Source organism: Watersipora subatra, unplaced genomic scaffold (genome assembly GCF_963576615.1).
Source record: "Watersipora subatra unplaced genomic scaffold, tzWatSuba1.1 SCAFFOLD_80, whole genome shotgun sequence".
Taxonomy (NCBI): Eukaryota; Metazoa; Bryozoa; class Gymnolaemata; order Cheilostomatida; family Watersiporidae; genus Watersipora; species Watersipora subatra.
The window spans coordinates 317,271-335,600 of NW_027045388.1; the positions used below are offsets into that span (position 1 = coordinate 317,271).

Consider the following 18,330-nt stretch of genomic DNA (forward strand, 5'->3'; position numbering starts at 1 on the left):
ATCAATAACACTTTAGCTCATTCACGTATATACTATTATTGTATAAAAGTGAATGAGTATAGTAAATTTAAAGTATAAAATAATACCAATGCTATTTTATTCGATATTTCCCACTAGTTATTAATTAGGTTTGTTCATTTATGGTAACAATAAGTTGCTTTAACTCTCTGTTGAAGAATTTCGTCATTGACCAAGCTGGAAGCTTTGGAACTATCAAGAAATCCTTTAGATCCTGCTACTCTTGATGAAGTAGCCAAGATTGAGTCTTTAGAGGTTCTTGACTTGTCGTTCTGCCAGCTGACTGAATTGCCAAGCAGGTTAGTCTAAAATCTTTGCGCCGAGCACACACTCAGTAAAATGTGCTTGGTTGTCTGAGTTATTCAAATCCATTTAGAAAATCAAATCTTTATCAGTTTAATCTCTACAGCAACTATTTTGTTTATCAAAAAACCCATTTGTCAGTGAGGAACATTTGTGGTAGACGACTTCCTGCTTTTGAGAAGAAACAAGTTGAAATTTGTTCAATGGAAATTTTTGTGTTGCATTACCAATGAGCTTTGTATGTTTTTAATACAACTAATTTTATCTGAATAAGCAAAATTTTTTGTAAAATATCGTCATAATGTCTTTGTGAGTAAAACGATGTAGTGTTAATGTTCATTTGTAGCGATTGAAATCTATGACTAAAAATGTGCATTACAGAGAGTTATCTTTGGAACCACGCTGTCGTCAGACCATCAATCTAAATTACTCATGTACAATACCTAAGCTGAGAATGAGTGATATCACATCCATTACAGTGGTTAAAATACCCAAGTCAAAAGTTTTTGGTGTCACTAACTAACAAATTTGACATTTTTTGTAACATAACTGTTATTAACTTTTTCACTCTCGCATTAAAATCTTACCGAATGAATATTCTGCCCGAATTTATTAAAACAAATTTTTCGAAAAGGCCATATACCACTAGTATTTTAGAAATATCTTGAGAATGAAAATATATATAGTTTTACTATAAAATGCATCTTATTCAAAACAAAATTTCCTACAAGATAAGTACAAAGTTTATTACACTATTGTGCAATATTTAACGTTTTATTTGCGTTGATCAAACGCGGTGTTTTTCCTTGCCATGACGATAATTATCTGGTTTTGCCATTTTGAAAAATAAATAGAAATGGAATCGTTAAACCAAAATTTTTTTTTAAGTGCATATGATTGGCAACAAGGTTGTTTCACTGGATACTAGTTTTTATATGTCTAGCTAATGCGTTGGCTTTGTAATGAAAAGAAAAGTGAAACCCTATTGATAAGCAGATATATCGTTTTACGGTTAGTACTTTTATCATCGCGAACTGTTGAAAAAATTAGCCAAAATAAATTATATTAATAGCAAATGATTGGCAACAAGGTTGTTTCACTGGAGACTAATTTTGATTGGTCTAGCTGTTGTATAGGCTTCGTAATTAAAAGAAGAGTGACATAATACTAAAAAGCCAATATATCGGCTTACGATCTGTACTTGAATTACCATGAAAGCCGATATATCGGTTTATGGTAGCGAAAGAGTTAAGCCATATGCAAAAACAACATTTGTTTAGTAAATGTAAACTTACTTTTCCTGGCTCACCAGGAACGTTACTCAAGTTCATTTGGTTATCATTTTATTTTATGTGCAATGCCAGACATCCAGCATCGCACAGATAATATATACATGGGTACAATAATATAGCATACTATATATAATAATATATAGTTATATAAGTTTTTCAATCAACCATGTAAACTTTTCATATGCCTGAGTGACTCATCGACGTTCCATTGCCATGAACTATATCTACGCATTAATATGTGAATTGCCCAAGTCAGCGACAGCACTCAAAAACAGCATATTCTGCTAACTAATTCATAATCTATAAAAATTTAACATCAATAATTTATAATAAATAGACAAATATTAGGTTTAACTAAAATTTATTTTATGATATTTCACCAAATAATCAAAATGCTTTTTAAAAGTTTTGGGTATGTGTAGTCGACAGCTGTAAACAAACTTGAATTAACATGCAACTCACTATTTTTTCTAGAGACAAAAAACAATTTGTAGTTGACATGCGTAACAAATAAAAAATAAAATGATTGCAAAAATGCTAGTTTAAAATATACAGTAGCTAGTCTTTTTTATACCAGTTTTAAGGATTAAACCAGCTCACAGGATCTATCCAGAATGATGGTCCAAATGAAGTAGTGAGGTGGAACATAACAGGACTACAGTAAATGTGCATTAAACATTTATTTATAGTACCGAAAGACGGACAAATCTTAAAATTATTTAGCTCAGTGATAACAACTTTGAATAATATCCCTAGGAGCTCAGAAATTTTCTAACATAATTATACCTAAATCAAAATTCGGAATTCCGACTTTCCACAGAATGCTGATACTAACGGCATTGATGTTGTTCTGCCCAACGGACAGTGTGAACTATAGGTAAAATTAGCATCGCTTTGCTTGTAAAAGCGTTAGATTTAACTTCGTGAAAATCTGACAAATTAGCCACAAAATAAAGCTTCTTCTACATGTAAATGTTGAACGGCATTTCTAATACAAAATCGCTATAACGGAAAGTTTGAAAACACAGCCCCATGGGTTTCGAATAAAGGTTTTGAGGTAGGCACACTATCAATAGCGTCAATATTTAAAGCTAACACTACAAAATATTTCATGTCAATCTTCATCTGAGTTTTCTCAACCTAATTTGTTTCCAAATTCTTACAGGCATCAGTGTAGATAGGGAATAATTAAATTGGGAAGATGATTAAAAATAAAAAACTAAGAATTTATTACTTTGAAATACATTACATTTATCCTAAAAAATGATGTTGTCTTTGACTTTCATGAAAGTTATAATACCAATAAAAAAATTCGCAAATTGTTTTTTCAAATTAAGTATATACTGCTAAATAAAAAACATTGAAAGGCAGGTTTGCTTACAGGGGTGTCTGTAATTTGTTTAACAGCAGCTAACCCACCAGTTAAGTTCTTTTGTTCAGCAAAAACTTTAACAAAATTCTCTCAACTATTTTTAGCAATCATGGCTCTTGTTTTTGCACTTTCTTGACTATCTCACCACAAAGATAACTGTCCGCATTTTCAGTTCTCTATTGAACTTGTTACTTAAAGTTGTAGTTTTTGTGCTAAGGTATAACGATGCTTGTGCATGTGTGGTCTGTGAGATGTAATGACTTTTAGCATTGTTATAATTTGTTGTTGAGTCACCATGCATAAAACTTAATAAGTAATAAGTCATGTTCTCTGTTTTTCTCGGTCAGCCACAACTTTATCTATTCAACTCGCATAAAAGGAAGTTGAGCATTTTAAGTGATCTAAGAAAGTGGGGAGCATGAAACCTTCTCTTAATTTTCTATTTAATTTCTGCAATGCGTTACAAGGAAAACTTGTGGGCTGCTGCTGATTTACATGTAGAAACTATTTGAATTACTTGTAAGATTGCCAATGTTACATCTTCTGATTTTAACCCAATTTGTAATTACTTTTTATACCACGTTGGCCATACCAGAACAACTATAAAAAAAATTGAATTAGTCATAAACCATAGTTTTGTTTGCTCACAAAGACCAGGCTGATCTCGGTGTATAAGCTGATTTCCATAAGCAAGTGTTACTCGTCAACTGCTGCTAGCTAAACATTTATAAACTGTAAAAAGTTAAATTTACATTTGTTCCTCTTTCCTACCATCGCATCCCGACTACTGTATTCACTACGATATTTTTACTACAATTCGCTATGATATGCGTGAAACACATTTCATGCACATTTCTCTTGCTCCCTCCTTTAAGAAAACTATTTATGACTGTAAGCATAAAAATAAAGACTGTAAACATGCCACTTTAACTTATAGCAAATCTTATGATATCCAATTTTACTAGTTGAACCAGCTCCTTGAACTTACTAAAATAGATAGTCTAACTAAACTAGTGAGGTAATGCATACCAGGACTGAAATAAGTGTGGATGAAACATTGTTTGTAGTTTTGAAAAGCTGAAGAAACTGAGACACCTTCAGCTGTTTGGAAACTACTTTGAAGAGTATCCCTCAGTGCTCGGGAGTTTGCAAAGACACACTCACATTGACATAAGGGAAATTGGCTTTTCAAAGACCAGCATGACCAAAGGTATTGCTCATCTTACTTATACGCCACTTTTAACTACTCCATCAAACCAAGTTGTTACATTGTAAATGCACCACATCATTAGTGTGCGGAATGCTGCAATTTTGCTGTGCATTACACATTTTTAATGCATGGTATTCGTTTACTGATCATGCAACCGCGCTTTCACTTCTATGATACCTGAGACTCAACAAATCATGCATATTGTGAATGTGCAATAATCGACCATTGAACCTACAGGTTTACTGTGACTGTGCGTTGGTATAAAGTTTATGATGCAGAGCAACTGACACTTCTGGTTTTTCAATCATTTTGGCTAGAATTTTTCGTTACTGCACAATGCTCTAAGTTTTCACCACAATATTTGCTGTTTAAAAGTTAAAAAAGTATTTTACACACAGCTTCAGCCTCGACTGGATCCGATACTTGCCATCAACTAATCTAATCACAAATGTCTCGTCTCAACAGAATGAGTGTACTAGTAATGTTTCATGTTTCATGAATTGGCTGCCCTCGTGGTTTATTTGAAACATTTTTGCTGCAAGAAAAGCTTAAATGCCTTCACTACCTTCACTTGCTCACTTCGTTCATACTGTTACATAATCTATATGATGGCCTGCCTTTGCACTTGTACAAAAGTTCGGATCACTGCCGACAGATTTAGCCGATCAACTCCAAAATGGCAATAATAATAACATACTAGCTTTAGGGAATTGGACCATCATTTTGTTGGAAATTGAACCAATTAGATTGCCTTTGACTCAGAGTTCACAGCACAGTGTCGGTTTTCAGATTTTTAAAATTTTAGTTTATGGCGTACAAAAGGAGAAACTGTAAGTGACAGCCTAAACATCATTCTCAAGTGATAGTCATCAACAGTGTGGTCAAATATTTTTGATTACTATATGTTATTTGAAAATACTATAATATACATTTATCTTAACAAGTAGAGGTTGGCACTTTGGTCAAACCGCAGAAACAACAGTGTTTTCCTTTTGGATCTGGTTTCACTATACAGACAACAAAATGAACAAAAACATCAATATTTTCTTTTGAATGCATTGAATTTTTGCACACTATTTCAATTAAAAAAAACTATATGAACGCTTCATAACAGAAACTTTAGGCTTTCGCAGCAAAAATATTGTGGGTACTACGACAAATATTTTTAGCATTACCTACTGTAATTTTGCAAAAAAAGGTGAAAGTTAATTATATGTATGCTATGTTTATCTTGGAGCTAAATCTATGCAAACATATAGTCGAGACTTAGATATCATTATTTGTTCGTGATCTGCAGTTAATCATGGATTCAGCTTAAACATAGTTCTAATGTGACACCTAAAAGTCAGTTTAGTTTTCTGCACTTGAAATTTGTTTTTTAATTATTTGAAATCTATATAAATATAGATTTCAAATATTTTGAAACTCTAAATCCACTCTACTGCGCATAAATTTAAATGCAAGGGTCGGGCGGGTGTAAAGTTGAAATGAGTACCGTGTAATAACTAAATTAAATTTGTTTGGCTACAATTACAATAAAACGTGATTAGGTAAAGATAAAATTGCTACGAACTGAGAAAAGAGAATAAAAATACTGAATGTGTTCAAATAATAATAACAATTCTTGCATAGAAGTAGGTGTCTGTAGGAAGAAAAATACTGTTTCATACTCTCTACCCCTCTCTCCAACTCTCTCTCCTTTCTCTATTTCCCCTCTCTCTCGCCCTTCCCTCTCTTCTATCTTTCACCCCTCTCTTCCCTTTCTCCCTCCCCTCTCTCTTTCCCCTATCTGTTTTCTTTCTCTCTTTCTTATCTCTTTTTTTTTTCCTTTTTTCTCTCTCTCTCCGTCTCTCTCCCTCTCTTTATCTCTCTCCCTCTTTATCCATTTTTCTCTCCCTCTCTCTCTCCCTCTCTTTCTCTCCCTCTCTCTCTTTCTCTCCCTCTTTCTCTCCCTCTCTCTTCACACATTCTCAACTTTGTTCCCTCTGCCTCTTTCTTTCTCTCCCTCTCTCTCTCCCCGCCTTCTTAACTTTCTTTTCCCCCTACCTCTCTCTCTCTCCTCCTCTCTCTGCCCTTCTCTTACCCTCTCTATCCCTCCATCTCAACTCTCTCTTTCCCCCTATCTCAACTCTTTCTCCCCCTATCTCAAATCTCTTTCCCCCCTTTCTCAACTCTCTCCCCCTGTTTCAACTCTCTCTCCTCCCTATCTCAACTCTCTCTCTCCCTATCTCAACGCTCTCTCCCACCAATCACAACGCTCTTTCTCCCTATCTCAACTTTCTCTCCCCCCCTTTTCTCAACTCTCTCTCCCTCCCATCTCAACTCTCTTCTCTTTATCTCTTCTCTTTCTCTCTCCCTTCTTTATCGCCCTCTTTCCTCCTTTTTCTTCTTCTTTCTGCCCTCTTTTCTTCCTCTTTCTCCCTCTCCCCCCTTTTTACCCCTTCTGGCCCCCTTTTTTTCCTTTCTTGTCCTCCTTATTTGCCCTCTTATTCCCCCCCCCTCTTTCCTCTCTCTTTCTTTCACCTCTCTCCCCCTTTTGCCCTCTCCTTCCGTGAGTTCAAAATCATCATATTATGAGGAAGCTTATTTTCCAAAATTTTAATAGCCATAGCTGAACATACCGAAGGATGATAGATAACAAAAACTGACGGCGGACGACAACTTTGAGAACTATATGTATATACACATGGTATATATATATATAAATATATAAATATATATATAGATATATATAAATATATATATATATATATATATATATATATATATATAGGTAGATAGATATAAAGAGAGAGATAAGGAGATATAGAGAAAGATAAAGAGATAGAGAAAGAAATGGAGATAAATAGAATATATACCTACATCTACATTGTAGATATATATATATTTATTCACCTCCTAATTATTATATATTTTTATGGAAATTTTAGGAGAATACGGTATCATACAATATATATTTATCGCCTTATCATACTTTGTATATATGCATTTTAGAAAAACTGTCAAAACTTGGAGAATGTCTAGATGGTTGTTGTAAATTACATATCAATCTGAAGGTAAAATAATTCATACCTCAATGAGTAAGCAAAAATAATGATTACCAGTTAGCAGATTGCTACAAATTACACAGAAAATTAGAATGTTACCATTGTAACTTATGTAATAGTCACAATGGAAACATTACATAGCATGGCACAGCTTACCTACCCTTTAGTAAGATGCCGTAATCTATATCATTTAGGAGTTTGCTATAACTTGTTCGTTTGAGAGGCTGCTCTGATTTACATATAATAAAGTATGTTGCTATAACTTATAGATCACGTGAGAAATTGCTATAATTTTAATTTCACATAGTTGGTAGCAATTATCTATATATCAGTGAGGAGACTGCTATAAGTTATATATTATTTAGGAGGCTGCTGCTATTTATAAATTGTTTTGGAGGTTGCTATAACTTACATATCATTGCAGAGGCTGCTATGAGTTACATATAATTTAGGATGTTGCTATCACTTATAGATCACCTAAAACCTTGCTATAATTTGAATTTTCCATAGTTGATAGCTATTATTTATATATCAGTTAGGAGGCTGCCATGGATTATATATTAATTAGGAGGCTGCTGATATTTATATATCATTTAGGAGGTTGCTATAACTTACATATCATTGCAGAGGCTGCTATGAGTTACATATAATTTAGGATGTTGCTATCACTTATAGATCACCTAAGACCTTGCTATAATTTGAATTTTCCATAGTTGATAGCTATTATTTATATATGAGTTAGGAGGCTGCTATGGATTATATATTAATTAGGAGGCTGCTGATATTTATATATCATTTAGGAGGTTGCTATAACTTACATATCATTGCAGAGGCTGCTATGAGTTACATATAATTTAGGATGTTGCTATCACTTATAGATCACCTAAGACCTTGCTATAATTTGAATTTTCATAGTTTATAGCTATTATTTATATATCAGTTAGGAGGCTGCTATGAATTATATATTAATTAGAAGGCTGCTGATATTTATATATCGTTTAGGAGTTTGCTATAACTTACATATCATTGCAGATGCTGCTATGAGTTACATATAATTTAGGATGTTGCTATCACTTATAGATCACCTAAGACCTTGCTATAATTTGAATTTTCCATAGTTGATAGCATTTATTTATATATCAGTTAGTAGGCTGCTATGAATTATATATTAATTAGGAGGCTGCTGCTATTTATATATCATTTAGGAGGTTGCTATAACTTACATATCTTTGCAGAGGTTGCTATGAGTTACATAGAATTTAGGATGTTGCTATCACTTATAGATCACCTAAGACCTTGCTATAATTGGAACTTTCCATAGTTGATAGCAATTATTTATATATCAGTTAGTAGGCTGCTATGAATTATATATTAATTAGGAGGCTGCTGCTATTTATATATCATTTAGGAGGTTGCTATAACTTACATATCATTGCAGAGGTTGCTATGGGTTACATAGAATTTAGGATGTTGCTATGACTTTTATATCACGTAAGAGTTTGCTATAATTTGAATTTCATTTAGTTGGTAGCTACTATTTTTATATCAGTTAGGAGGCTGCTATGAGTTGTATATTATTTAAGAGGTTGCTGCTATTTATATATCATTTAGTAGGTTGCTATAACTTATTTATCTGTTATTATTACTTAACAAACATAATTTATGTACTAGTCAGAAGGTTGCATGAAACTATACAACTTGTATCTTATAGCGATATACCTTTCACATTTGTAAAAAGCTATTTAACTTAAATATAGGTTCTAGAGGTACCTATGACGTATACAGTGTACATACTTCAAAAAGGCTATGATCGATTATGTACTATGTTAAGAAGGTAACATAACTTGCACACATTAGCTAAGAGGCCATAAAACCTTGTTCTCTTTTAGCAACTTATACGCATAATGACTTCTCTGACTTATGACATATCAGAAAAGTAACAAAATTATCTAAAAACACTCACAACATTTTACTATAGAATCTACTATATCTTTTTGCCTATTGGTGCGATCATGAGTTGTGGGCAAACCGGCCTCTGTTGCACATTTCCAAGTATTTTTTTCTGAAATAATTTAATTGTTGTTAAAACTTACATATTGTATAGTATGTTAAACTTTAAGGTAGGATTCCATAAATGTGTATATAAAACAACAACAGCCACCATGCTTGGTACCAAAAAATTCAACTAGTCAAGTACCATAGAATGGTTGTTGCTTAGTCGCCAAACGGAGTAAATTTATTCAGATGTCAAGTTTAATGCAATATTACAAAAGCCTCAACGACAAGAAGACCCTGCTGCCAATTTAATTTTGCAGCTTCTTGAGTAAGTTGTGGGCTCGGGCATAAGTCATCATTATAATTTTCAAACACCAATTTCTTTTAACAGTATACAGCTCTGACATTGTTGGTAGGTTGCATAAATCATCCGATCATGATCATGGCTTTTTGAGCGCTCCATTTTCTTTTAGGCTGCATAACTTTCTACTCACTAAAATAAACAAATAATGTAACTCAATATTTATAAATACGATCTATGTTATAGTTTCTTATTCAGTCACATATCGCTGCTGCACTGCATACAAAAACTTAAAAAAATTAGTTGGAAACAATGCATTGACACAACTCAGTTACTGTGATTGCTAAAATGAAACTCACACATTTTTCCTTGCTGTGCATATTATCTACAGTAATAATATGATTTACTTGCACAACGTACTTAGTTACTCAATCTAACATAAAATAACAGCAATTTCTTTCTATTCATCTTAAGCCACTCTTAGAACGTTAAGTAAAAACATTTTCCCACTCGGGGATGGAACCTGGAGAGTCAGGTTGCAAAACCGGCACAATACCACAACACCATAAATTGGGTAGATTCCAAACAAGCCCATTGTGTCTATGTAGAACCCAGGGAAAAAATTAATGTCACATAGAGAGCCAATAAAAATACAATAACATTCTATCTTGAGGGCATTTTCGCTGTTCAAAACATCTTTTTGACTGCAATTTATTGTTAGCGATGATCAGTCGGGCTGAACCTAGCACGGCACCAAATTTTTTCTAACTTTAGATCTCTCGACTTTGGGTGGTTTTATTGATCAATAGTAATACTGAGTCCTATTATTCACATTTTACCAGTAATAATAATGCCCTGAACTGTCAAGAAATTGATAAAACATTTTACTCAGACACATTCACTTAAATTTGGAAAATGACCCAAAAAAAGTTATTTCTTATTGTGTAGTGAATTTCTGATTTTTTTAGTTAATCCAGCAGAATACCTGGCATAATTACTCAACATTTTGCTTGCATAACTAGTTCAAAGGGATTATTGAGGATTAGGTTTTACTTTGATCATTCAAAATAAATATGAACATTCTTTGTCTTGTAATACAGGTCTGTTGTAAAAACTAGCTCAGTTGATTAAATACTCTGGAGCGGCGAGCGGAAAAACTAAAATTTGGTTTGGTAACTAGTTTTACCAACATAGGCCAGAGTACTGACAGCAATAACTAAATAGGACATGGTGTTTAATTAAAATGTAACATAAAAAATGTTTTATTTTGTTTTGGTAAGCTTGCAGCAAAAATGTTTGTTTTGCACCTAAAATATTATTTTACTCCAAATACTTTACGAAACAAGTGGTAATAACTTTATTGATTCAAAATGTACTGAAATTATATTTGCTACGAGCACCAATGGAAATCAAAATAAGTAATAAAATTCTTACAGACTTTTTAAAAAACAATTGCCGTTGCTGCTGCAAAACAGTGAGTAGACCCATAGGAAAAGAAGTACATGTTCTTATACTGCTAAAACTACCTTTGGCTCAGAAATCAGTTTTGAACAAAGCAATGAATTATAATATGCATTGGCATAATGTTGTGATGGCTAGGAAACAAAGCCGGGTCTTGCACATGAGGGTAATTTAGCTAATGTAAATAGATTTCCTACACTATCTAATTGAAAGCATCAATGCAAAATCTAAATACATGTAACCACTTACTAGCCATAGTACAGAGTGAACTTTTATTGTTGGTCCACATAGCATCCGTCCGCTTTGAGCATCTTTAAATTCTATTAAAGTGGATTTCATTATGAGTTCCTTTGATATTTCAAAGTACTAAAATGGGCAAATACAAATTGCAATTTTAGGGAACTATTCAATTGCAGTCATATGCCACAAAAATTTCTCTATGTTGTTTGTAGAATATTCTATAAGTGCTAACATTACATTTGTTTTAATTTTTAAAGTTGACACCAGTAATTTAGCAAATTATGTAGCTTATTAGTAAAACTTTTGTTAACATCGGCAAACAAACCGCATAAATGCTGCCCAATACCGAAGGCCAAAAATAATAATATATATTGCTATTTATGTTTTTACCAATAGTTTTGCAGTTTTGTCTTTGTATTGCAATTTATATGCAACCTATTGTATTTCAGGTTTGAGCAAATATGAGTTTTAGTAGTGTTCTGACCCTTCCTATCAGGTGGTTTCAACATTTTGAGGTAACAATGAAAAGCCATTAGTGGAATTTCTAACAAACTATTAAAAGCAAGTCATTGTGCAACTTCAGCAGCATCTTATATATATCATTCGCCAAACTCATTGTCTTGAATCATCAAAGTTCACCAAATCATTCAAAAAGAAATACAAATATTTGTACCGCTAATTATTCTATAGCTTAAAGAATAGAGAAAACATAATATTATTATGTTTTATTAGTTTTCTTGAGGCGTTGACTAATGTTCTAAAAAAAGAATCAAGGAGACTGACCCACTAGGAGCTGAGATATAGCCAGCCAAACACAGGTCTACCTAATAACGAATCAGAGGAAAACCCTTCGAAAATCCGGAGATATATGACATATGAAATCGACTTATTGGTCATGTGCCGGTGTTGCGCACCCTTACCACTGTTACATATAATGATTGTTTTAGGCTACGAGATGTGAAACGCTTCTCGCGATAGTAAAGAATTTACAGACTAGCTCTGGTTTCTCAGAAAAATCAAGCAAACATTGTGTGGTAAAGGCATTTGCCCACAACCCCTCGCCATGATTTTTCAAAACAGAAGAGCAGATTTTGACTATTGTGCTCCAAATTTGATAACCGAAGATCCTCTGTTCAACGAACAGCCTGTGTATAGTCTACATGCGACATCCGCGATTTGCAGTTTGTTTAGAATAAGAAATAGGATTGTGGATTTTTGTTCATTCATCATTTTTCTACTGTGTACCTACTGCAGAATTCAGTAGATTATCATGACTATCGTCACTATTAACAGACGGTAAGTTCACTATAGCTATAATTTTAAAAAAGAATATCTTGACCGTGCTGCTCTTGCTGTATGAAAAGAAAACGATAGTTTTTAATTTGATTTTTCTATTTATCTATTATCTTATCTGTAATTATTTTTATGATTAATATAACAATCATAATGTATGTTATACAAAATAATAATATAACTGCGTATGGAATAAATGATGTAACTAATATAATTTGTACAAAAGTCCAATTGATAACCGAGATTAATGATTGATTTAATTGATTCCATTTATTAGCTATAGTTAAAAAATCTGAACAGCGCTAAAGATGAGTCTGAATAAGGAAGCTAAGTAAGAGAACAACAAAACTGAGCTGAACTACCAAGATAGCAAAATGTTGCAAAATGATAGATGCGTGTAATCATTTATGCTAAAACTAATCTACACGTCAGAGGGACTGGTTCGGAATTCTCAGAGCAGTGATTGTGAGGCCCAATTTGATTGTTCTATACTTCCAGGGATTAAACCAATTAAAAGGCTGTGATTGTTATAGGAGAGCACATTAGTTGGTTTAATTGACCAATGGCACACAAGTCGATTTCATACGTCATATAATGATGATTACCAAAACGCTTGTTTTTTGGTAGACTTGGGTTTGCCAGGCTATATCTCAGCTTCTGGTTGGTCAATCTCCTTGATTCTTTTGTTAGAACATCAGTCAACACCTCAAGATAAATAATAAAGCATAATAATATTATGTTGTAGTACAAGACTTGTTATGGTATTGACAGTGTTGTCCGAAGATTTCCCTGTAAAATTACTCTAAACTCACAAAGCAATTTGAAATTTTTGTTTAGGACTTTTCAACCTGAAAAGAAACATTTAGGTTTCTTGATTTACTAATTTGAGATTCTTTCTGATTCTCAAATTAGTTAGTGCTATTATAGCTTTCGCAAGTACATCCAGATTTGTAAAACAGAGAATTACTAATTTTGATGACAGTATTGATGATTGTTGATGACCGATTCAGATTTTAGTGATTACACATATAATAAAAGTAGCAGCTCCAATAGTGACTCCAATGGTGGTCAAAGTAATAGTTTCATAAGAGTAAGGAACATGGCAAAGCATCGTTTTTCGAGCTTCGAAGTGATCGTAGCTTCACATATCTTTAGCAATGCACGAAGTAGGAATGCATTAAGTTTTTTTGAATAGTACTATTTTTAAACGTGTTGGAAAAATAAAATCTATAACAAAAGTGTTTTAGATAGAATTTGAAGCTAATAAAAGTTGAACATATACTATGAAGCGCAATCGACAATTTTTGCCACTATAATTAGAAGGGTTAAAAACTGCAGCGCCATGGCATTCAAACAAAGGTTTTACAGTAATCTTATTTCTTATAAACTTTGTGAAATAAAACTTTTATTAAAGTGGCGTGCTCTTGTGTGAATTAACCGTTAATTAGCAACATACTTCCTTCAAGAAAGCGTCCAGCTGTGCTTCGTACCATTTTCCATCTGGTGGATATAGTGCTTGGATGCGGTGACCAGGTTTTTACCAAAATAAGCAAAACAATTTGAATAGCCCAAACAGATGTTATGCAGATTAAAAATTGATAGAAAAGATGCCTGATGTTTTTAGGTTTTTCAGCAAATCCGTGTCCATACTTCCCATTACTAAAATTCCATGAAGCAGTAATAATTTATCTCATGCAATATTCTCCTACAAAATTGAAACATAGATTTTAAAGCTTCAACAATTTAAAGGGTTTCATTTACTCCAGTCACTTACTTATGACTCAGCCTCTAGTTTAAATCCGTATCAAATTACAACTAAAATGCATCAACTTGTTAATTACAATGAAAATAATACATTATCATAACTTTATACTGCCCTAAGCAAGCAAAACACCCTATTTGACAAGTTTTTCAAAATTCACTTATTTGTGCTTTAATGTAATTTAGGTTGAGATCTAACATGTCTCAAAATTTCATATATCTGAGACCACCAGAAATAGCACTTTTCACAATGTGCAAAACGCCCTATCCACATTTACCACACATGAAGTGGCAATCAAAGCGCTCTATCTGCAGATACAGCGTTTTGATTGGCCTGAACATACACAAAGTTGGACATTATGAACAGCATTATGTAATCAAAGAGTATATAAACAAAGGGAAGCGAAACTGAAGCATATATAATTGGTTGTTTTAAGGCAGCTCATACAAGCTAGTGCACTTCTAAGTGCTCAATCTTATTGCTATATTTTTTATCATAATATATTTATTATGACAGGAGGATATCTAAGTGACAAAAGTCTCGATTTAAAAATCTGACTCAGAGAGTTGATGAAAAATTTGTTTTAATTACATGTCCATTGGAAGGCTTTGCTTTTTTAAAATACTGACATTATTGCACTCAGTTGTTTGTTTTAAATTATTTTCAATAAAAGCGTTTGATCTTTTTTAAACTACTATTTTACTTATTCCTTTCATTTCATAACATCAGGTTTGAAGGATACCATGATCTTTGATCATCTCTTAACTTTTGAGTTCAATATGGCTATTACAGGGCTTTAATCCATGTGTTGACTGGATGAGTAATAGGAATTGCAACATATATCATTTTGTTGACTAATTGCGGATTAATATCAGAATTTAAACTTGTAATCCTTTGATAATCCAGTCATGGCAAATGGTCTTGTGGCAAACTAACAATGAGAAACCAGTCCAATTAAGCAATCAAAAGGCCCTATCTGCTGTGATAGGGCGATATCTGCTGTTTGGTGCTATCAATCAGCTAACACTACTAATCAGAATAAAAAGCATCAATAATTATTTTAATGCTTTTTAAAAAGTTACAAAAGTTAGGAGCATCGACAGAGTCACAGATATTCATCAATTGCTGGCTACCATGCTATATGTCACCATAATTATTTTAATGTGTGTCGGTTAATCTCACAAAGCTACCCTCGTGTATAATTACAATGTTATCAATTTATGAAAATTAGTAATAATTTCATTCTTTTAGCATTATAAAGTTGGGGTTTCTTGACCTTTTTAACTTGACAATATTACGATCCTGCAATTAAGGCAGTAAAATCCAAATCGAAAATGGCTGCGAAAACTTATGCATTGTTGTTTGCCGTCGCAATTTGATGACATGAGTAAGTTGCTTAAAAATAGTATTTAAAGTGGCTCGCCCTAAATATCAAAATAGGCCACTACCGGTCTAACCTTTTGCATTGGTATTGAGGCGAAGTAAAATACTTTTCATGAGGTCTTTTCACCATAATATGGTACAATTAATTCAGTGACCAAATTGGCAAAAGTAATATAAAACAATTGTGACAAACAAATATACCAATTGTGACATGCTTAGTCTGTTCTTCTGCTGCTGCAAAACCCTAAATGGCTAGACGCGTGAAAAAAGCAAAAATTTTAGCAGCTACAATCTCGCTAGAAGGTTGAACTTATGTGATGAGTCTTTAGGTTGTGTAGGAATGAGAGGTTGACTGGTTTCTTACAATCTATTTAATCAATTGACTAGCGTGCAAGAAGGGGTAGCAAGCCATGCCACATTAGGAGAATGAGTCACTTTAAGCACAAACCACAATTGCATAAGTACATAGGTGATTTCTGCTAGTTAGAAGACCTTGGAGAATAAGACCACATTATGCAATTCTGTGCAGATTTTATTACTGCAGTTATAATTGTGCTGCAATACTTCTAATAGAGTGAAAAGCAAATGAGCTGCCTAACCACAACCTCCTTCATTATAAAGTTACAAAGAATAGGAATAACAACAATAGCTTTCATTCGGAGGCTGAGGCTATTGAGAAGTAGAAAGTGAATTAGCTAAGCAGGCAATAGTAGAACACACATAATAAGAGCATAGGCATCATGATTGACGTGTATGCAGGCAATGAATTTATGTACAATTTTACTACCAAACTTTTTAGTAAAGCTAGACACCTTTGGCTAAAAAGTGCTAGATATAGGTCAAAACAAGCCAGTGACAAATTTCATGTTATGCATCCTTGTTTGGACACTTTATTTCTAAAGTGTTTAATGCATTGGCAGTTTAACATAAAAGTGTGCCAAGAATGCACAAAGAACATTGACAGCAATAGCTGCATAGCACTGACAGCAATAATTGAATAGAACATGCTCTTTAATTAAAATGTAATATAAAAATAAATGTTTTAGTTTGTTTTGGTAAGCTTGCAGCAAAAATGTTTGTTGTGCACATAAAATATTGTTTTGCTCTAAATACTTTACGAAACAAGTAATAATAACTTTATTGATGCAAGTGGTACTGAAATTATATTTGCTACGAGCACCGATGGAAGTCAAAATAAGTAATACAATTCTTACAGACCTTTTAAAAACAATGGCCTTTGCTGCTACAAAACAGTGAGTAGACCCATAGGAAGAGAAGTATATGTTCTTATACCGCTGAAACTACCTTTGGTTCAGAAATCAGATTTAAAAAGAGCAATGAATTATTATAAGCGTTAGCAAAATGTTTGTGATGGATAGGAAACAAAGCTGGGTATTGCACATGCTGGTAGTTTAGCTAATGTAAATAGATTTCCTACACTACCTAATTGAAAGCATCAATGCAAAATCTAAATACATGTAAATACTTACTAGCCATAGTACAGAGTGACCTTTTAATGTTTGTCAACATAACATCCATACCGCTTTGAGCATCTTGAAATTATATTAAAGTTGCTTTCATTATGAGCTCCCTTTGACATTTTAAAGTATTAAAATGGGCAAATACAAGTTGCATTTTCAGAGAACTCTTCGATTCAAGTCATATGCCACAAAAAATTCCTCTGCGTTGTTTGTAGTATATTCTAAAAGTGCTAACACTACATTTGTTTTAAATTTTAAAGTTGACACCAATAATTGAGCAAATTATGCAGCTTATTAGTAAAACTTTTGTTAACATCAGCAAACAAACTGCATACATGCTGCCCGATACCGAAGGCCAAAAATAATAATATATATTGCTATTTATATTTTTACCAATAGTTTTGCAGTTTTGTTATTGTATAGCAAATTGTATAAAACCTACTGTATTTCAGGTTTGAGCAACTATGACTTTTAGTAGTGTTCTGACCCTTCCTATCGCGTGTTTTCAACATTTTGAGGTAATAATTAAAAGCCATGAGTTGAATTTCTAACAAACTATTAAATGCAAGTCATTGCGCAACTTCAGCAGCATCTTATATATATATATATATCATTTGCCAAACTCATTGTCTTGAATCATCAAAGTTCACTAAATCATTCAAAAGGAAATACATACATTTGTATCTCTAATTCTTCTATAGCTTTACCCTTTTACTGCCACCCATGTAAAAATTAAGCTACCGGCCTACCGCCAGCCATTTCACCGAAAATTGCCAATTTAGCTTCATGATATGTATACAATTTTGTTTCAACTTTAAAGGTTATCTAGAAACTTTTTGTAATATATTTTATTTTGCTAAAATGTTAACATATTTCAATGCTAGTAGCTATTATAGTGCTATGCAAAAATCAATGTACCTTCACTTTGTGCATTGCTAAAGCTATGTGAAGCTACGATCACTACGAAGCTAAAACGATCCTCTACAATGTCCCTTACACTTACAAAACCATTACTTTCACTATCATCAGAGTCACTGCTGCTACTTTAATTATCTGTGTAATCACAAAAATCTGAATTTGAATTGGCTATAATGTCATCAACATAAGTAATTATCTGTTTTCTGACTTGCGCGATACTTAACAAAACTTACACAAAAAATGTCCATTTCTAT

The 18,330-nt window shown here is 33.0% G+C and overlaps 1 protein-coding gene across 1 annotated transcript in view; it reads left to right on the forward strand.

The window, feature by feature from the left end:
* Positions 1–18,330, forward strand: part of LOC137410410 (leucine-rich repeat protein lrrA-like) — a 166,571-nt gene that overhangs the window by 106,602 nt on the left and 41,639 nt on the right. The window contains exons 11-12 of the mRNA XM_068095830.1: positions 177–317; positions 4,053–4,195. Coding sequence (XP_067951931.1) covers positions 177–317; positions 4,053–4,195 — 284 coding nt within the window. The remainder of the gene's footprint in view (positions 1–176; positions 318–4,052; positions 4,196–18,330) is intronic.